General features: G+C 44.2%; 1 protein-coding gene across 2 annotated transcripts in view; it reads left to right on the top strand.

Annotated features, from left to right (window-relative positions):
* Nucleotides 1-13,298, top strand: part of CLEC19A (C-type lectin domain containing 19A) — a 37,012-nt gene extending 23,714 nt beyond the window's left edge. For both annotated transcript variants that reach the window (XM_068246853.1, XM_068246854.1), the window contains one exon: nucleotides 11,938-13,298. In XM_068246853.1, the coding sequence (XP_068102954.1) occupies nucleotides 11,938-12,017 (80 nt within the window). In that variant the 3' untranslated portion in view covers nucleotides 12,018-13,298. The remainder of the gene's footprint in view (nucleotides 1-11,937) is intronic.
* Nucleotides 13,299-22,446: the final 9,148 nt, after the last annotated feature.

Raw genomic sequence — 22,446 nt, forward strand, 5'->3', positions numbered from 1 at the left:
AATGTTCTGTGTCTTGTCTTGTTAGGGTCAGATGGAATAAGTGAATTAAAAATAATTTACTTGATTCAATATACCATAGCTATTGGGTATGAGATTCACATAAAACCCTTGGTAGCCTTTACCCAAATGGCACATAAAACATGTTTGCTCACCAGGGAATGCTATAGTGCAGATAATTAGTTATAGCACATAACATGTTTTCAGCACTACTTCTGTCCACTGTAACTACCCAGTAGCCCATTTCATTGATTGGAAAACTTGCTGTCTGAGTTTTGAGCAAAGCTGCAAAGTGAGATGGAAAGATTATTATCAGCAACATTAAGCCCCCTTACACATTATGACATTGTGTTGCACTTCTCCACCGCAGTGGCCATTAATCTCTATGAGACAGGCCACAGTACTCACGGTGCAGAGGCTGCTGCGCATTGCTGAGCAGTACAGCATGACACACGACTGCATGGGAGTCGCGGTGCAGCACGCATGCATGCACATAATGACTAAATCCTAAGACACACTTCCTGTCTGGAAGTGTGCACATGACTGAGGGGTCTGACGTCTGACGTTAGTGACATACATGTTCGGGGCGAGATCATGCAGACTCTGCTGTCGGCGCAATCTGCCGCAGGGACCAATCTGCATGCAATGTTGCATTGCGCTGCGACAGTCTCTTCTACTGTGTGCAAATTGCACCACACCATACCCATATGCAATTAATTTTTTCAGTTTTCTCTAAGGTGATATTTTTACACCTTGCCATAAAATGCCCTTTAAACCACCAGCAAGCAAGAAAACACTCAAAATAAATCTGATAGTACTTTTTCATCAGCTTTTGGATACTTTTTAAATTGTAAAATGCTGAAAAGTTATTTTTTAGAGAAGATGAAAATTATCTCCTAGAAGATAATTCAGGTGAAAAAGTTAATTGCATATGTGTGAACTAGTCTAAATTACAAAAATAATGAGTTCTTTGGCATTGACATAATACTTGTCTATTTTTTTGTACTGAGAGTGGATCCTCATACCCTCTTTCCCTGAAAATAAGACCTACCCTGAAAATAAGCCCTAGCTGGAATTTTGAGCATGCTTGAAATATAAGCCCTACCCCGAAAATAAGCCCTAGCGGAAGTTAAAGAGGAAGAGGCAGCCAGTAAGTGGGGACATAGTGGTGCAGTGCCAATTGGCCACTGATCCTGTCATCCGAGCATACAGCAAGGTTTTCAGCTGTGTGCAGGGAAGACAGGGCAGGTGCCTGATCAGTACAGTAGCATACTTTCAAATCTATGAATATCACAGTACAATGGAACAGGAAATGTCCTGCTGAGAGACACTTCCTAACACAAATATAAGACATCCCCTGAAAATAAGCCCTATCACATCTTTTAGAGCAAAAATTAATATAAGACACTGTCTTATTTTCGGGGAAGGTATAAAGAAAAATCGTATGTAGACAGAGTAATTCCCACATAGAAGCTAACATTCTGATACTTCTTTTCTATATTTAGTAATGCAAGTTCTATACACTGTAGTAAAGGCAGCAGTACCAGAATAGTTAAATAGCACAATAACATGCAAATAACACAATAATTAACTACCTAAACAATTCAACATCTTCACGGTTCATAAATCTATACATTCCTGTAAATAAATGTGTTCCAGATGTCTATCTGCCTTTTCTACGTGTGTTTAATGATGCTGTCCTTTTGTGTACACATGTGAATGTACTTTATCATATATCTCTGCACCTTGTCTATTATATATCTCTGTACCTTCATGTAATCAGTTATCACTGCTAGCAGTATCTACATTTCTGCATGTTTTTTTTTTTTTTACTTTTTAAGCAAACCAGATGGCGATATGGTGAGCAGTCATTGATAGAGATAGAAATAAAAGTTAAAAAAAAAAAAAAAAAAAAAGTTTTTGTATTGCTGTCATAAATCTGAATATATTATTATTATTATTTATAACACTTATCATTGTCATCATTACGCCACATAAAGGATATTTTAGATATGGCATATAGTACACAAAATAAGTACCACTTCTACTTAAATTAAAGCCAGTTAAAGTATAAACTACGACAGAACAGGTAGAAATGGGTTACTCAATAATGAACCAAGGGGGCCTTTACATCCGAATCAGGAAACAAAGGGTGCAGGAGCCCTTATTCTACTGAGGCAATCCCCTGCAACCTTTTTTCCAGGCGCCATTTTTTTCATGTAAACCTTTTCACCTCCACTGTTGTTTCTTTTTTTTTACATTTGAAAGCTTTATTGAGGGAAAAAAACAGACAAATATATCTGAAACAAGAGTCAAAGCTGGTTAATAAGTAACCACAGAAACAGTATTGATAACGCCAACTGATATACAACAAAATATATCTAGTACATAAAAAGACACTAATTTAATCACTCAAATGAGGTTAAACTCAATTAAAAGCCAAAATGATGAACAGTCAACATTAAAACAATCCAAAAGAAGTTGAGTGATAACATAAACCAGGGTGAAAAAAACATAGCGACAGAAATTGCCAACATACAACATCAATTATATATACATATAAACATATAATTGTCATGCACACATTTAAATCTAGAATAGAAGAACACAGAGATATATACTTGCATGAAGGTGCATTGGTAAGTTACTTTGACATAGATGATACACAGACTAACCAAAATGATAAAAAGACCTAAAAAAAACCATAAAGCAGGAGAGAGACAATAATCTTCCCTATTACACCTTACACATTCAGGAACACCTTAACTATAAGGGAAGTTATGTAAGTCTTTTATATGCATCTGAGTCTTTAAACTCGACCCACTGTGCCCATATATTGCTCTGTCCTATCTTTGAAGGCTAAAATAACCGCCTCAAGATCAGAGATCCCATTAACACAGGTAAACCAATGTTGAATCCTATATATAAGAATGGCACTGCCACGCAAAGATCACTATCAAGGATAGATTTTGTAACTGTTTGTATTGTATGTCTTCTGATTTAACCAATTGAGGACCGTAGTGTTAAACCCCCCTAAAGACCAGGCTATTTTTTACTTAATTGGCCACTGCAGCTTTAAGGCCAAGCTGCAGGGCCCCACAACACAGCACACGAGTGATTCCCCCCCTTTTCCCCCACCAACAGAGCTCTCTGTTGGTGGGGTCTGATCGCTCCACAGTTGTTTATTTTTGTTTTATAAATATTTATTTTATTTATTTTTTAATAAATTTGCCTTTTTTTAATATCTCTTGCCCTTCACCCTCCCTCTCCCTGCCAGCCAATCAGCGCGATCGGCTGACAGCCGTTCACTCTCCAGCATATGGAGGGGACAGCCGTGTCACACGGCTGTCCCCAGTACAGTGCTGCTCCCAATCGCAGCGCTGTACATGTAAATAGATGGCGATTACACCGTCTAATAGTCTCCCGAGGAGCGATTGCCGCTCAGAGACTGAAGGCGGGGCGGAGCTCCGCCCCCAAAGCAGCAGATGCGCGCAGCCTGCGCGCGATCTCCTGCTAAACAGAGCCCTAGGACTTGACGCCAATTGGCGTTAGGCGTTACTGTGGCTGCCGCTGCGGCCACGCCCATTGGTGTGGGGCAGTCAGCAGGTAGTTAACCTCCTTAGCAGTAATCCTGAGTCAGGCTCAGGATGGAAATCCGCAGCTCAGAGCAGTAATCCCGTGCAGATCTCTCTGTGGTATGTTTTTTTTCTTGTTTTTGGGGTCTAAAAGCTTGTGAAAAAATTGCACGGCTTTTAGGCCCTACATCTACAAATAATCATAACGCCAGGGAGGTTAAGCAATAATATATATAATTGTAAGTTTTACCCTAATGATTGTAAGCTACTATATTGGCCTCCTCATCAGAGCCTCTGTGTTGTCCTACACTAATTGTTTCTCTTCAAAACAATAAAAACTGCTTTGTTAGAAAATAAAAAAAGGATAGCTTTTGTGGAAGTTTCATAGAGAGCACTGGATTGCATGACTAGGATTGACCACTTGTCTTGGGCATTGTCTGATCTTGCCCCACTTGCGGTCACTCTTGGTTTTGCTGCAGGTACTTCTGGTGATCCCTGTCATATCTCTAGATACTGTTTCTCTGATGAGGTTGTGGCCTTGGCTATAGAAAGAGAATCAAAAGTTCTGGAAGGTTAATGAGGGAACATCTGCCACTGGGATTGTGTGGGATGCTTTAAGGTGTGCCTTAGGGGAGAGTACATGTCCTGTATTGGGGTGGCCAAATGGTCTAGGGCTGCCCTACTGCAGCCACCTATTATTATATCATATTTTTTTTCACTTCAGTGTCTCTTTAAGTCAAATGAAAAAAAAAACACCTACTGTGCCCACGACATCCTCCTGATCCCCTCCAGGCAGTGGCTACGACCCCCACAAAGCTGGGTTGTCGCTGCTAGTCTGCGGCTACTGAGCAGGCGTGGCCTCTAGCTACACACACACCCAGGTAGCAGTCAAATTCCCTACTTTGCATGTAAAAAATGCTCCTGACACCAGGAGCTCAACCAGGGTGCGCACTGCTCGGGGCCACGCGTGTGCAGTAGCCGCTGCCTGCAGGGGATCAGAAGGACGTTGTGGGCACTGTAGGAGTCCAGGGGCCTGGAAGAAGCCCCAGGTAAGTTAAAATCTTTTTTTAATTTGACTTAAGATTCCCTTTAAAGGATACCCGAGGTGACATGTGACATGATGAGATAGACATGTGTATGTACAGTGCCAAGCACACAAATAACTATGTTGTGTTCCTTTTTATTCTTTCTCTGCCTGAAAGAGTTATACATCAGGTATGTAAGTGGCAGTTCCTACCTGAGTCAGGACTAAGTCGATTTTTTGGTCGATTTTCCGTCCGAACGATTTCCGATTCGATTTTCCCATCGATTTCCAATTATCCTTTCTTATCTATTTCCATTCACTTCTATGAGAAATTGATCAGAAAAACTATCGAAAATAAGATCGGACATGTCAGAAATTATCTATCAAACCCATCTATTTAAAACACAAAGTTGTATGGTGTATTCCCAGCATAAAACACTTTCCTAGCAGAAAATGGCTTCTGAGAGCAGGAAAGAGATAAAAGGGGTCAATAGTTCATAGATTTTAGCTCCGGCATACTTCAATGAATGTGTCATTGAGCAAAAATAATAAAACAGTAAAAACTTCAAAAGTAGATTTAAATATAAAATAAAACTCTGGATGTCGGGTGTCCTTTAAGGACCTACATGTACTGCCGGTTGATAGTACTAAAAAGAGTCTACGCATATTTGAGCATGGTGAAAAAATTGCAGCCATGTTGACATGGCTTGCTAGAGAGCATACTGCAGCAGTACTATACCTGCTATACTCTCGAGCACACAAAGCAGAATCACTGAATCCCACGCTGTAAATGGAGAATTCTTGTTGTATTGCAAATACCTGTATTCTAGTAGCACCAGTCACAGTGAGGAGGAGATAGTCAATTATCTATCAGCCCTGGCTGTTCCACAGCTTGGTGAAGTACAGCTTAATTCTCTTGAAAAAGATTTATTGGAGAGAGAAATTGTAGCAGCAATCTCATAGTAATACCCTATTTTTAGACATGCTTAATAGAGTGAAGAAGCAAGTACTCTTCCAGCTTCAATGCAAGAAGCACAAATTATTGCTATTTCTAATACAGATAAAGATCCTTAGTTATGTCCTCCTACTGCTCGATATCCTTGATAAGTGTAGATGCGAAGATATTGGCTAAAATTCTCACAACTAGATTGGGGTCTGTCCCAGAGTACCTTATCTACCAGATCAGACAGGTTTCATGCCGGGGTACAGACGTTAAAGTGAACCTAAAGCCAAGAAAACCCCCAAAACAGATACTTACAGTACCTAAGGAGAGGGAAGGCTCTGGTTCCTATAGAACCTTCCTGTTTCTCTCCTCATCCTCTTGTTACCCCGCAGGCTTCTCCGTTCAAATCTCTTGCCTAGGGAGGCTTCGGATGTCTTCGGGAGCCTGAGTGACCCCGAAGACGGACGGTTCTGTACTGCGCAAGTGCGCGAGAGAGCATGCTTACGTGTGCGCAGTATGGAGGGACCCGTTTTCGTGAGCTCAAGTACTCCCAAAGACCTCCGAAGCCCACCTGCAGCAGAAGAGACTGCTAACTGGGTAGCCGCAGGAAGAACGGGACGAGGAGAGGAACGGGAAGGCTCTATACGACACAGAGCCTTCCTCCTCCGTCAGTAAATATCTGTTTGTTTGTTTTTTGGACTTCTGACTTAATTTAACTTGCAGAGACTTTTCACGTATCTATGTACACAATATGATAATATAGGATCTAGAGTGGTGGTCTGAGAAGGCAATCAACTCTGTTGAATTTCCCTTCCTTTGCACAGTGGTACGATGCTTTGGGTTCGGCCCAAGATTCTTGGGCTGGCTCAAGATGCTATACCAGTACCTGGTGGCAGAAATGCAGACATCAAACCAACAACATTGATTCCGTTAATGCCTTTAACTAACTAACTGTACATGGTTTGTTGCAAGCTTTCAAAGCATTAGGTTCCTTTGTTAGGAATCATACAGGACTTGATCAGAACCTGGCGCTGATCCAGTTTTGTAACCTTTACTTCCACCAATAGCAGTCCTCGCAGTTTCCCTGCAGCTTTAAGCTCTCACTCCAGTCACATGACCATGGAGCTCTTGTTGGGAGTTGGGAGCTCGATGAGGTCACACAGATGATTCTGGCTGGGCCACTCAGCTTAAGGACCCGCCAGCGGGAGAACGGAGGGGACCCGGAAGAGGCCAAGGGACTTCGTGGGCTATGGGGGGCTGGAGGAAGCCCCAGGTAAGTTCAGCATTCCATTTTTGAGCTCTGTTCAGGGTCCCTTAAAGTTGGAGATAAGCCTCTGTAGGAGCACAATCCGGCTTTTTCTGAAGATAAGATTCTTTCTCAGAGGGAAACATATATTTTTTTAATGGGCCAGTTCAACTACACTACATAACAATGTAAGACTAAAGATTCAGCTGGCTACAAAACAATGGATATAAATGTATACTGTAAATGCATACAGGTTTTCTTTTCTTTTTTTTGTTTTACAGAATTTGGTTTTTAAACACTTATTTTCCTATAGGTATTAATAAAACCTTAGAGACAGACAAAAAAATGAAATGGCATTGTAGTGACATTCCACACATCATAACGACTTCTTTAAAGTTCATTAGTAGCCTGTCCAAGTTCTCCCTGCTTTCCAAATGTATGGAAAGCAGGAGCTTTTATAAATGTAACTAAAAAATAAAGAATAAGTTCTGTGAGAAACAAAACATGCTAATACTCTCCACACAGGGACGGATGTGCTCCCACCTAAAGGCAGCATAAACTGTATTGCAGGAAACTACAGAATACATGCAGAAGTACATGACACCGCTAGATTTGCTATAAATTCATAGGCACATCAAGTATATTACCTTATGGGGGAAACATAAAATAAATGTGTTTATTTTAATAAAACTAAATAAATCTGTAATGTCATGTGTCTGCAGGTGTTGCTGTGGATCAGCTGGTGTATAGTGGAGCTACTGCAGCTCTGCCATAAGGACAGGGGCACAGAGGAGCCTTGGCACTACTCCAGGGTGATAGGTGGCATATTCTACATACCGGGTACAGCCGTAGCTGATGTGGTGTTTTCAGGGCTGTTATTTTTGGCACAGCAACGCTGAAGTAAAGTTTACTGCTACAAAAGTATAGAGATTCTCTTGCCTCTATAGCCAATTGTTCAGTCACAGAAGAATAAAATTCTTCATATACTTTGTGTAAAAAAATACTCAGGAATGCCTGTTTTCAATAACTAACAGCTCTCAATTTGTCAGCAGGTTTTCTGGCAGAGACACCAATCCCTATCTTCGCTTAGTATACAGTGGCTACAGAAAGTATTTAGACCCCCTTCACTTTACTAAAGCAGATCCAAGATGATAAACTAACTATAACAAGTAACTTGTCTATATATCTTATCTAAAGTTTAGATAGTTTACACAGCAAATCTGGCTGCATACAGCTTCAACAGTTTATGATGATTTATTCCTGTGATACAATAAGAGCGGCCATGTTCTGTTTGTCATCATTACAGAGGTAATCTGCAACTGCATCTCCACCCATCAGCCTGTGAAAAATTCACTCCCCTCTGCCTCTGAAATCTCTGGGTAGTAACCTCCTCCTCCCCCTGCCCAGACTGAGCTCCCATAAGCCCTTCCTACATGGGTCTGAGTGCCTTGGCATTTTGGAGAAGCTGTGGGCGAGGCTTGTTTAGTTTATAAGGAATTCAAGTATTAAAACAAAAAAAAGAGTATTTGGCTTGAGGAATGCCCTATAAACTGTATGTAAGGAACACAATTATGCAATGAATAAAAGTTCATCTCGGATCCACTTTAAATTGCAGCCTGATGCTACAGGCGTTTACATTTTTTGCCAAAAACGAAAACAGAATTTTAGACAAAAGTTTATAAAAAAAGAATCAAGAAGAATCACTTTTTTGTAAGTTTATTTATTTATTTATTTTATTTAAGACCTTCATTTGGCTTATTTGCAAGGCCCCCAAATGCAGAGCTTGCATTGGAATGGTGGACCTGCTGCAGAGTAGGGGTTGAAAACAAGCCTTTATCCATAGTAACCTGTCCTATCACCAGAGCAGGATTATCCACCAGGCAACCTAGGCAGGTGCTTGGGGTCTAGTGGGTGTCAAGGAACCCACCTTCCACCTTCTTTGACCTCTTCCCACTTTAGTTTACTTCAGTCTCTACTTCTATACATTATAAACCAGCATGACTCTTTAACAAGAAGATGTTTGCCTGTAAAAGCAAACACCTTTGTGCAACTTTCTCTCCCCTCCCCTAGGATCAGTAGCATCTGTATTAGTTTACTGTTACCAGAAAGCTTATCAATCTCATACCAGGCCTGTGTGTCTCTACAGCTCCAGAAGCCCTCTTGGTGAGTCACAAACAATTCAGTAACTCCTTCTGTACCAGGCACAGACAGACCACATTGTCATTTTAATGAAAGATGACAGGAATGGATGCTAATCTCGTGGGTATTCTTCTTGCTCCTGTCAGATGCTGCTGCTTTGCATGCCACAATCTTGTATTTCATCACATTCCATCCTTCAGATTTGTAAGCGTGCTGCTGTAGAAGGTGACATTTTGCTTCTTTGCCAGTGCAATCTGCAGCTGAGGGTGGATGCTTGACACAGATCCTTATTAGCATATTCTATCTAAAGGTTGCCATTTGCATACCTCCCATCAGGCCACAGGAATTCAGTCATATCTCATTTTTAAAAAAATGTTCAACACATTCCTCTTAGTGTCACCAAAATTAAACAAAAAAGTTATTTTTATTTTATCTACTTTTTTTTTTCTAAAATTGCGATTCTTGTATTCATGCAGGCAGCATTTTTCCTACATTTTTCTCAGACTGACAAGACCCACTTGCTCTTTTGTAAAGCTGTTATTGCTTCTATCATTCATTTGGAAGGTAGCTTGGTTATATATTTAGTGAAATTATGTATGTGGAAGAACGGATGCTGAACTGGGTGAATATATATGTTACTGTCAGGAAAGCACAGTAGGGAGCACTCAAGCAGCTAGTCTATGAAAAATTATGCGTGGAAAACAGGCTCCGATTTTAGCTTTCTAGTTTTGTTTTGTTTTTTCAGTCTGACCCATTTTGTTTTATATAAATAGCAGCATGTTCTACAGATCAGATAAGTTTACTCAACAGATAATTCAACCCAGTTTAGACAAATTGATTGCGCCCTATCAGGCAGACTCCTTACATTCACTCTTTGGCTTCGAAAATCCAGAATAGAACAAATACATTGTGGCCAAATTCCTATTTATTTATTGTAAAAGCCTGTGCCAATAATATTCACATCCTAAGTGAAGTATATCCCTTCATACAAAGTTCACGAGAAGTGAGGTTGTACTCCAATACACTAACAGATATTCAATGTACAGAAGGTAAATGAATGTTACAAAGGAAGATCCTATTCAGGTGTGCAAATTGTGTGCAACGGAATCAGTCCATTGGTTAAACGAGCCCTTTTTCAGGCTTCCATAATCAAATGTAAGCAGGGAGTACAGTGAGATATATAAGGGAAAGCCTAGCTATAGAGGCTAACGGCCGTCGGCCACCACGGTTTTGGAGCAGAGCTGGGTGTCAGGGGGCCCAACTGCTACCTACATTGACCCATCTCAACTTACCAGAAAGACTATCATGGGGAGCCAAAGCTCCTACCTTGCCTTGGGCACCATTTTGTCTTAATCATTCTCTGTTTTTTGTTTTCAAAATGTTTTACTGAATTTTCATCATATACAGTATAAAAGGCATGTATAGTGCAGCATCGTGGCATGCAAGCCTTCACATTCAACATCCAGCATTGATAAGAATACAACATATTCAATAGAATAAAAAAACAACCCGCAGAAACAGAAGTCCTGCCCTCTGAAACCACTCCTTATCCCTCCCTGCCCACTCTTCTCTCCCTGTTCCGCTTTTCCTTGTTTTTATCACCATAGATATGTGACTAGTTCACTTTCAAAGGTCCTAACTTTTAGTTAAGTAGGTCCACTGTGGCACAACACCACATGATATATTGGAAAGGCTTAACAATTTGTTGTATTTCCTCTTCATAGAAACTGTATTCTGTATATTTTTCCATTTCCTAAAGAAGGACTTGGAACTCTTTTCTGTATGCGCCAAAGCATCTAGTCTGTCCATGCTGAATAATTATAAAAGCTCTTGCTGAATATCCCAAACTGTTGGATGAGATGGATCTACCCACTTGTTGTAAATAACTTTTTTGGCTGCTGCCGGTACTATGTGTCCCAGTGGTGAAAGCTTATGATGGTTGATCAATCTCCGCAGCCGGTTGGACTTTAAATCCTTCAAAATGGAAGAGAAACAATTGAGGTGAGATTAATTGTGTCTCTCTTGCAAATTTCTTTAAAGAGAACCTAAACTGAGAAGGTTATGGATTCTTCCTTTTAAAATAATACCAGTTGCCTGACTCTCCTGCTGATCCTGGCTGTGTCTCTAATACTTTTAGCCACAGCCCCTGAACAAGCATGCAGATCAGGTGCTCTGACTGAAGTCAGACTGAATTAGCTGCATGCTTGTTTCAGGTGAGTGATTCAGCCATTACTGCAGCCAAAGAGATCAGCAGGATTGACAAGCAACTGGTATTGTTTAAAAGGAAACAGCCACATCTCTCACAGTTAAGCTTCCCTTTAATTAACTTTTCAACATCAGTCCAATAAGCTTGAATGATATTGCACTCCCAAACACAATGAAAGAGGTTGGTTTGTGGGAGTTGGTATTTAGGGATCATTCTCTGTTTTGGTGTCCTCACTTTGCGTGTATTCATCTCTGTAAGCTTGAAAATTGGCTTGGCTAAGCCCTACACATGGACTGGTGCCATTGCACGCAAATTGTACGTATATACTGTATATACCCGGGTGATTTACTGTGGAAACTTTCCAATGTTGGGCGCTGCTCACTACTCCTCTAATTGCCCCTCTCCCCCCTCTCCTCTCTGTGGAATGGAACATTCTGCTCAGCCAGAAGCCAGGCAGCAAGTCTGTATAACTCGGATTTTTAAACTGCTTTCTGAAATAATCCCTAACAATGTCCTAAAGACTTTTTTTTTTTTGGGGGGGGGGGGCGTTTTGTCTATACAATTTGAACTGTGTTGGATCTTCTTTTCTATTAACATTTGGAAAAAATAGGCTATGCTCATCTTGATGGACTTTGTTTTTCCACTTTTAGTTATGTTGCCATGCAGATTTTGTATATGGGTATTCTATCCTGCAGTTATTGATGCCCATGTGAGTTTCATCTCTCACTCTCACTATGTATTGGTTCACTTGCTTTGCTTGATGCAGAGACGTCACAGGTTTTACAACGATGTGCTTTTCCCCACCAGCACTCCGGTCCTGGAATGACAACAGCTGCAAACGTGAATTCCCCTTCGTGTGCAAGATCCCGTCTGTGGCACGCATGTGACCGTCCCTTCCACTGCTGGTATCCACATCAGGACTTTGTGCAATGTTTACTCCTCACAATCATACATGATATAACCTTCACTAGAGTCCCGCTGGAAGAAGACTTATTAATAAACTGGATATTAAGTCACAGTATGGAAGGATTCTACATAAAAAAACAAACAAACAATCTCCAAGCCAATTTAATAGCTGGTATAAGAGAACAGAGCTGAGTGTCTGCAGCAAAGGAAGCGCTGCTCAATGTGCATAGCAGAGTGATTAGCGTATGCCCACTGAAGGTCTAATGTTCAAGGAAAGTTCATGAATTCAGTGAAGAAAAAGGCATAAAAGGAGGAGGGTGTGGCCAGGCAGTCATTGGTCATGGACTACTGTCCCTCACACAAAAGTGAGCACACCTCTCACATTTTTGTAAATATTGGATTATATCTTTTTATGGGACAACACAGAAGATTTGACGCTTTAATACAATGTAACGTAGTCAGTGTGTACAGCTTGTATAAAAATGTAAATTTGCTCTCCCATCAACACACCTTAACACACAGCCATTAATGTCTAAAATGCTGCCAACTAAAGTGAGCACACCTCTAAGTGTTAGCATGGTGAGGCCTGTTCTGAGTGGAACTTGTCCTGTTAAACCTTTGTATAGTTATGGCCACTGTGCTGTCACGGGCCAACCTCAATCTCTACTGGCCACCTTCCTCTCTCATAAAGTTCCCAGGTGTCTAATGGCACCCCTCCAACTCCTATACAGTTCTCTGGTGTCTAGTGGTCCTCCCTCACCTATACAGTTCCCTGGTGTCTAGAGGCTCCCACCCTCCCTGATACAGTTCCCTAGTGTATAGGGCTTTCCTCCTACCTCCCCCATATGGCTTCCCTGGTGTTCTAGAGCTTCACCCCCAATATATCTACCCTGGTGGTCTAGAGTAGGCCAAACATAATGCAAAGTGGGGACACCACTCGAGGGCCAAATTTAATGGATCTGAGGGCCAGATTTGGCCCACGAGCCGGAGTTTGACATGTATGATGTAGAGCAACAAATAAGATCCTTAGAGAGTTCTCTGGCACGAGGTTCCATGCTTAACTTCCAGTGACCGATATGAGAAAGTGTGAGAGGGGTAACACCTAATGTAATACACCTTCTTCCCATTCACACCTGACACCTTGTAACACTGACGAGTAACAGAGTAACATGACCACAGGGAGGGAAAATGTCTGATTGAGCAGAATTGTGACATCCTTCAAATAGGGTTGTACTAACTTTTGTTGTCAGAGGTTTAAACATTAATGGTTGTGTTAAGTTATTTTGATGGGACAGCAGATGTACATTCTTACACAAGCTATACTACTTTACATTGCATCAAAGCATCATATCTTCATTGTTGGATCATACAAAGATATAATGATGAAATTATTCACAAAAATGTGAGAAGTGTACACACTTTTGTGAGATTAAGTGTCTCTTTAAAAATTGAGGTGTGGGCCTATTAATGCAGAAATCCAATGTAAAAGACAGCAACAAGCTGGTGAGAAATAAATATATTCAGAAATGCATATAATTGTTGGCATGGCAGCATTGTTACTCTACAGCATGATTCCCTTTCAGGTTGTCTTTCACAGCTGTTTTCAGAATAAAAGTGACAATCCAGTGGTTATCTGAAGACCATAGAGCCAGCGATGTACCTGGTCATATGGACATATATCGGAGGTCCCTCTGCGCCTGCTTCTATTAGTATGGATTGTTGCATGTCATACTCACCAAAGAGGAGGCCATGGTTACATCCCTGCAGCTGTGCTCATGGCACCCTAATTTTCTGCATTTGATGATTGCACTTCTACGTAGTCTGTATACTAGTAATGAGCTCGAACTATGCATAATTTTAATTTTGCATCGAAATTTGCAATTACGGTGCAAAATCATAATGCGAAATTTCAGGGAAAATCTTAATTCTTTTCGTATGTAAACATAATCAGAATTTTGGGTAATTTTGAGTAATTTCTTGTTGACTTTAGCGGGTAATGGCAAAGACCCCATACATGAATGATGTAGTCACCAAAATCGCTAGGTAACAAGTCAAGAAAATAGAAAATTGTATACTTACCTGACGGTAATTTTCTTTTCCCCATGCATCCATGGCAACACAACGTGTATTGGCCCCGCCCCCTAATACCCCATAGGACGTGATAACTATAAGTGTTTTGTCAGTCCCCCCCCTGCCATGTCTGATAACTAGTACCTCACCGAACAGTGGGTGGGTGCGCTGTGTTGCCATGGATGCATGGGGAAAAGAAAATTACCGTCAGGTAAGTATACAATTTTCTATTTTCCCCCTGCCTCCATGGCAACACAACGGGATTTAACTAGCCACAGAAAAGATGGGAGGGAGACTGTTGCAGGTGCCAAATAACTCAAACTTTTTTATTTTGTTGTTAAATTGCTAATGCAGAGGAGCCCGAAGATATAACTGCTCTTCCGAACTCTAATGCAGTTAACCCAGAAGTGTCCACTCTATAATGGTTAAAGGGAAGGTTCAGGGAGGGTGGGTAAAAAATAAAAATCAAATTCCACTTACCTGGGGCTTCCTCCAGCCCGTGGCAGGCAGGAGGTGCCCTCGCCGCCGCTCCGCAGGCTCCCGGTGGTCTCCGGTGGCGCGCCCGACCTGGCCAGGCCGGCTGCCAGGTCGGGCTCTTCTGCGCTCCAAGGCCCGGAACTTCTGCGTCCCACGCCGGCGCTCTGACGTCATCGGACGTCCTCCGGGCTCTACTGCGCATGCGCAGAACTACTGCGCATGCGCAGTAGAGCACGGAGGACGTCCGATGACGTCAGAGCGCCGGCGTGGGACGCAGAAGTTCCGGGCCTTGGAGCGCAGAAGAGCCCGACCTGGCAGCCGGCCTGGCCAGGTCGGGCGCGCCACCGGAGACCACCGGGAGCCTGCGGAGCGGCGGCGAGGGCACCTCCTACCTGCCACGGGCTGGAGGAAGCCCCAGGTAAGTGGAATTTGATTTTTATTTTTTGCCCACCCTCCCTGAACCTTTCCTTTAATGAAGGTATTTATAGAAGTCCAGTTCGCTGCCTGACAAATTTTTTCGGGCGTGACCTTTGCTTGTGCAGCCCAGGAGGTAGCAATACTCCTAGTCGAATGGGCCTTAATTTCTTTAGGAGGTTCCCTATCATTTGCTCTGTAAGCTCTCTGTATGATCTTTATTAGCCATGAAGCTATTGTCCTGGAAGAAGCCGGCTGCCCCTTCCTATAACCTGCATAGACAATAAATAGTCTGTCTGACTTCCTGATGCTTTCGGTAGCAGCAACGTATGCTTTTAACCACTTGCCGACCGCGCACTCATACCGCGCGTCGGCAAAGTGGCAGCTGCAGGACCAGCGACGCAGTATTGCGTCGCCAGCTGCAGGCTGATTAATCAGGAAGCAGCCGCTCGGGCGAGCGGCTGCTTCCTGTCAATTCACGGCGGGGGGCTCCGTGAAAAGCCTGCGGGCCGCCGATGGCGGCTCGCAGGCTAAATGTAAACACAAGCGGAAATAATCCGCTTTGTTTACATTTGTACGGCGCTGCTGCGCAGCAGCGCCATAAGGCAGATCGGCGATCCCCGGCCAATCAGCGGCCGGGGATCGCCGCCATGTGACAGGGGACGTCCCGTCACTGGCTGCACAGGACGGATAGCGTCCTGTGCAGCCCTGATCTCCGGGGGGGGAGCAGGTAGGAGAGGGAGGGGGGAATTTCGCCGCGGAGGGGGGCTTTGAGCTGCCCCCCCGCCAGCCACATGCAGGCATGAGAGATCGGACCCCCCCAGCACATCATCCCCCTAGTGGGGAAAAAAGGGGGGTGATCTGATCTCTCTGCCTGCTACATGATCTGTGCTGGGGGCTGCAGAGCCTACCCAGCACAGATCACTCAGCACAGCGCTGGTCCTTAAGGGGGGGTAAAGGGTGGGTCCTCAAGTGGTTAATGTTTGTGCCACGTCTAATGCATGAAGAACTGAAGAATCCTGTTGAGTAAATGTTGGTAACGACCACTCTTGATTTAAATGATATGCAGAGGAAACTTTCGGCAAGAAGCTGTGAACTGGTCGCAGTTGGACTCTGTCAGGGTAGAACACTAAGTAAGGCTCTAGGCAACTCAATGATTGTAGCTCTGACACTCTACGAGCTGAGGAAATTGCCACAAGGAAAATAGTTTTTTGGGTCAGATCTTCTATTGAACACTGATTAGCCGGGTGAAACGGTGGCTTTGCCAAATATTCTAATACTAATGGTAGATCCCAAGTCGCAAACATAGGCTTAACTGGAGGTTTCATTTTTAGCACCACTGACATAAATTGTTTCACTAACGGATCAAATGCCCATCTTTGACTAGTTAGTGTTGATAAGGCAGAAATCTGCACTTTGATTGAGTGAAAGCTAAGTCCCTTCTCTACTCCGGACTGTAGAAAACTCAACAGTTGCGTCACTGATGGTTTTAAGGGGTCAAAGGTATGTACCCTTGAAAACTCTATGTATACTCTCCAAATTCTTTGGTAAGTACTGTTCGTCGTACCCTTACGAGCCTTAAGTAAGGTTGAGATCACTGGCTCTGAGCATCCTATGTCCCTCAATTTCCTCCTTTCAATTTCCATAACATCAGCTTGAGATGGGGGGGAATACTGGACCTTGAGTGAGTAAAGACTCTATCAGGGGAATCTGAAGTGGTTGAATTACCTTCATCTGTAAGGCCATGGGGAACCAGGGTCTTTTGGGCCAGTAAGGCAGTACTGCCAGAAGGGTGACTGGTTCCGACCTGAGTTTCGTCAGGAGACGTAGTATTAGCGGAACTGGCGGGAATACATACGCCATGCGAAAGTTCCATGCCGCCGTCAGCGCGTCCACTGCTTCCGCTTGTTGTTCCGGATAGCAGCTGTAATATCTTTGACATTTCTTGTTGAGATTCGTGGCCATTAGATCCACCTGTGGTGTTCCCAGAACTGAGCATATCCAGTTGAAGGTCTTCTGATTTAGTTCCCATTCGTTGTTGGATATTGGTACTCGACTCAGGTAATCTGGGACTACGTTCAAAACTCCTGGTATGTGAGTTGCTGAGAGGGAGACAAGATGAGAGATTGCAAACTTGAATATGAGCCTCGTCTCCTGAAGAAGAGTATGACTCCGAGTCCCACCTTGATTTTTTATATAGGCCACAGCTGTTGAGTTGTCCATCCTCAGAATTACTGGCTTGTTGGAGATTAGATGCAGAAACGCTCTCAATGCACAATAGGCTGCTCTCAACTCCAATCTGTTGGCTGACCAGTTCTTCATGAATTGGGGCCAAGTTCCCTGCGCCATCTCCTGCGCACACATCGCTCCCCACCCGGATGTACTGGCGTCTGTTGTTATAAACAGTGGCTGACTCTGTTGTAGTTGTACTTGTTTGAGGAGATTCTTGTTGGAGAGCCACCAATGCAGATCCTGTTTCATTGATCCTGTTATGAGGATATTTTGGTGAAGATTCCACCCGTCCCATTGGCGAAGGAACCCTTGTTGAAAACTTCTTAAATGCCAGTGGGCCCATGGAATCATTGGTATGGTAGCTGACATTGTCCCTAATACCCTCAAACATATCTTCGCACTGGCCCGATGTGAATTTAGTATTAGAAAGACTCTTTCCTTTATGGTTGACACTTTCCCTGGGGGTAGACCGACTGCGTTTTCTGCTGTTAGGAATCTGGCTCCGAGATACACTAGGTCTTTTGTGGGGACCAACTGGCTTTTCCGGTAGTTTATGATCCACCCGAACCTTTCCAGAGTGGAAATAGTTTGTAGTCTGTGTGCCAGAATTTGTTGTTCTGTGTCCGCTAGAAGTAATATGTCGTCCAGATAGTGATGACAACGTACCCCCTGTTCTCTCAGCAGGGCGATCACTTCTACAAGAACCTTTGAAAATGTTCAAGGGGCGGTGCAAATTCCAAAGGGAAGGCAGACAAATTGGAAATGTTTTTTGCCTACTGCAAAGCGTAGATATTTTTGATAAGAGGCCAGAATAGGGACGTGCAGATAGGCGTCTTCCAGATCTATTGAAAGTAAGAAGTCGTTTTCCTTTACTGTCGATATTATGGTATTCAGCGATTCCATCTTGAACTTCTCCAAGTGAATGTAAGAGTTCAGACGTTTTAAATGTAGAACTGGCCTCCAGTCTCCTGTTTTTTTCTGGACAAAGAACAGGGTTGCTAAGAAGCCCTGTTTCTCCTGTAGCTTTGGCACCGGGATTATAGCCTTTTTTACTATTAAGTCCTGCAAATATGATTCCAGTATTTCCCTCTTCTCTGGCATCATGGGAATCCTTGTTCTTCTGAATACATCTTTTGGTGGAGTTTTTAGAAAGGTCCAGGAGTGTCCTACCGTTACTGTGTTTAATACCCATGGTGACTTGACATGGGATTTCCAAACTTCTGCATAGTAGGCTAATCTTGCCCCTACCGGATACTCCTGGGCCTGGAAACTGTCAAAAGGACTTCTTTGGAACCGCAGACGGTGTTGTTGCTTTTTGCTTATTATTCTTAGCATACCTGGTCTGGCTAACCTGCCAGTTTCGTCTGTAATTTCGTCCCGGTCTATAGCTTCTGGAATTACGATATCTTGAGGTTTGCTGCTGGGTCTGGACTGTTGAAAATTGCCTTGTAGGACGCCTGTCCTGCGGGATGAGGCCCGACTTGCCGCCCGTCACTCTAGTGATGGCAGAGTCCATCCTTTCACCGAAGAGGGACTTGCCATCGAAGGGTATCTTACACCAGGTAAGGCAAGAAGCCGGGTCTGCCACCCATGACCTAAGCCACAAGGCCCTCTTCGCAGTCACTGACACCAGCATTGACCTAGCTGACGAGCGGATAACATCGATGGCTGCTTCCCCAACAAAGTCCGCTGTGATTCTTAAGTCCTCTAGAGAGGCAATTAAGTCTTCTTTACTCACTTCATCTATAATTCCCTGATGCAGGTTATCCGTCCAAGCCCTGATGGCTTTGGCTACTGAGGTGAGCGCTATGGCTGGTTTACATGCTCCCCCACAACCTGTATAAATCTTTTTAAGGTCCATATCTATTTTTCTTTCGAGTGGGTCCTTAAAAGCCACGGCATCTTCTAACGGGAGCGTAACATGCTTCGCTAAGCGTAGGACAGATGCATCTACTACAGGGGCATTCTCCAGAGCTTTAATTTCTTCTTCAGGGAGAGGGTATAGTTTTGCGAATCTGTTTGCTAGAGGAGGTCTCTTCTCGGTACGTAGCCATTCGTCTTCAATCAGCTGTTGTATTTCTGTCATTATAGGAAAAGGCGTCTTTGTTTTTGTGAGATGTTTGTAATAGCTCTTCTTGGGTTTCTCCGGTACCTCCTGCACCTCGGAATCTTCCCAGGCTATCGCTTCCCTCACTGCTTTCACATAAGGTTCTACCAATGCGAAGTCGAAACCAACTTCCAGTTCAGTATCCAGAAGGACCGCTGAAGACGTGGAAGGTTGATCTTGTGAGGCAGTATGAGATGCTGTTACCGGTAATTTTTCCATGTATTCTTGCATAGAATCTTGAACTGCTTTCTGTATAATTTCGGAAACATCGACGGGTTCAGCAGCCGTCTCTTTCCTTAGATCTCTGAAACAATCCGCGCACACAAGTTTACCCGGTACAAGCGGCTGCGCGCAAGCCCAACAAAGTTTTTCTCGGCTCTGATGTGGAGATCTTGATCTTGACTTTGTTCTCTTATGAGACTTATTATGTCTAGATGTGCGCCTGCTGGACCTATCCCTAGAGTCTTTACTGTCCTTCGAGCGGCGTCTTGTAGGCGAATGTGAGGATCGTCTCTTATTGCGTGACCTCGTGCTGCCACTGAAAGACAAGAGAAAAAAATCCCAGATGGCCGCTTTAGCACTCCTATGTATATATATATATATATATATATATATATATATATATATATTTTTTTTTACCTACCTGTCACCCCCTTACCTTGTATAATAATAGTACTGGTCTTTTTGGGGCCTGTGGGCGTCCATAATGAGGCAGCCAAATGCAGGCTGAAAAGAGGAATACAAGAGAAGATAAGGATAGGTCCAGGGAAATATAGCGTAGTGTAAACTATAAGAGCTGACAGTAGCACCTAACACCCCCTTACTATAAGAAGAATACCTTGCGTCTGTGTCTCGCGCGCACACCCTGTAGCCACCATCTCCGTGTGGTTTGAATTCTTAAATAGGCTGTGCGCGCTACCGAGCGGGAACGCGTCTGACGCGTACTTCCGGTCGCCTTAGCAACCAATCAGGTTAGGCGGAAGTGGCGTTCTTGTCCGAGGCGCTTCCTGAACACAGCTTTGCGTTCCACCAGCCGCCGGAAACTATAACATTGCGGAGCGCACGCCACATTTGCCTGCTCCGGCTCCAACACACCACGCAGAAAGAAAGAGGAAAGGACGCCCGCCCTGACCGCACTTTTAGTACGGTATAGTTACTTTTTCCACGCCATACTGTCATTTGCAACACTATTAGCATTGAACGGCTATACAGTAGGCGAATGCATATACCCCCAAGAGCCAGCAGAACGGGTTTTTTTCCCCTGCCATATGTTAAGCCCATTTAGAACTTGTCATAAGGCCTTGCAGCAGGGGAGGCTTACCTGCGCGTAGATCACATGATGCGACCGGTAAGGGGGGAAAATAAAAAGTTTGCAGGGCTAAAGCCTGCCGTTCTGTGAGGTGAGGGACCAGGAAAAAAGACATGGCAGGGGGGGACTGACAAAACACTTATAGTTATCACGTCCTATGGGGTATTAGGGGGCGGGGCCAATACCCGTTGTGTTGCCATGGAGGCAGGGGGAAAGTTATTTTTCAAAAGACCTCGTCGTTTTTGAGATAATCGATTTTGAAAATGCAAAGGAAAAAGGTTTTTTGAACCGTCAGTTTACTGAGTTTAAGAACCAGTTCTCCTTTGCATTTTTAAAATCGATTTTCTCTAAAACTACTAGGTCTTTCTTAAAATAATGTTTTTGAATTATTTCCACTATACCCCTTAACCACTTGCCGACCGCACGCTTATACCGTGCGTCGGCAAAGTGGCAGCTGCAGGACCAGCGACGCAGTACTGCATCGCCAGCTGCAGGCTGATTAATCAGGAAGCAGCCGCTCGCGCGAGCGGCTGCTTCCTGTCAATTCACGGCGGGGGGCTCCGTGAATAGCCTGCGGGCCGCCGATGGCGGCTCGCAGGCTAAATGTAAACACAAGCAGAAATAATCCGCTTTGTTTACATTGTACGGCGCTGCTGCGCAGCAGCGCCGTAAGGCAGATCGGCGATCCCCGGCCAATCAGCGGCCGGGGATCGCCGCCATGTGACAGGGGACGTCCTGTCACTGGCTGCACAGGACGGATAGCGTCCTGTGCAGCCCGGATCACCGGGGAGGGGACAGGTAGGAGAGGGAGGGGGGAATTTCGCCGCGGAGGGGGGCTTTGAGGTGCCCCCCCCGCTAAATGCCTGCAGGCACGAGCGATCAGACCCCCCCTGCACATCATCCCCATAGGGGGGAAAAAAGGGGGGCGATCTGATCGCTCTGTGTGCCCTCTGATCTGTGCTGGGGGCTGCAGAGCCCACCCAGCACAGATCCCATTAAACAGCGCTGGTCCTTAAGAGGGGGTAAAGGGTGGGTCCTCAAGTGGTTAAAGTGCACCTTAAGCCAGAAAAAAAAATGAGTTTTACTCACCTGGGGCTTCTACCAGCCCCCTGCAGCAGTCCTGTGCCCTCGCAGCCACTCACTAATCCTCTGGTCCCCCTGCTGCCAGCTAGTTTCGTTTTTGCCGACAGGCCCGTCAGGACTGGCCGCAACGCGTACAAAAATACGCGGTGCCGCATATTTATGTGTTCGTAATGCGGCAACGCGTATTTTTGTACGCATTGCGGCCGCAATAGCGCTAATTACAGTCGGGAATGCGGAAAAAGCTATGTGTGACCAGAGGATTAGTGAGTGGCTGCGAGGGCACAGGACTGCTGCAGGGGGCTGGTAGAAGCCCCAGGTGAGTAAAACTCATTTTTTTTCCTGGCTTAAGTGTCTCTTTAATATACGTTTGGTGACAATAGCATGTATGGGAGCTTAATCACTAAATCTAGAAATGAGAGGCTGAGAAAGGGTCGGCACTGCTGTGTAGGCTTGTTTAATTGTGCAAGTAACAGTATTACAACTCTTCATGAAGGTATACATGCAATAAATGGAGTGGAGGGGTGCACATACCATTCCAAGCGGGCGAAGGGTGGCGGTGGGTGCAGGGCACTGCAAGCTTTACAGTCATTTCGCGTGATGCACGCTTCTATGGAGATTTGCAAACTGAGTGGTCAGAGCACGCTGGGGCAACCATGCAGAACAGCGGGCACCAGCAACCACTATCCAAGCAAACCTGCCTCATACTGCAGTGCCAACA

Source organism: Hyperolius riggenbachi, chromosome 7 (genome assembly GCF_040937935.1).
Source record: "Hyperolius riggenbachi isolate aHypRig1 chromosome 7, aHypRig1.pri, whole genome shotgun sequence".
Lineage (NCBI taxonomy): Eukaryota > Metazoa > Chordata > Amphibia > Anura > Hyperoliidae > Hyperolius > Hyperolius riggenbachi.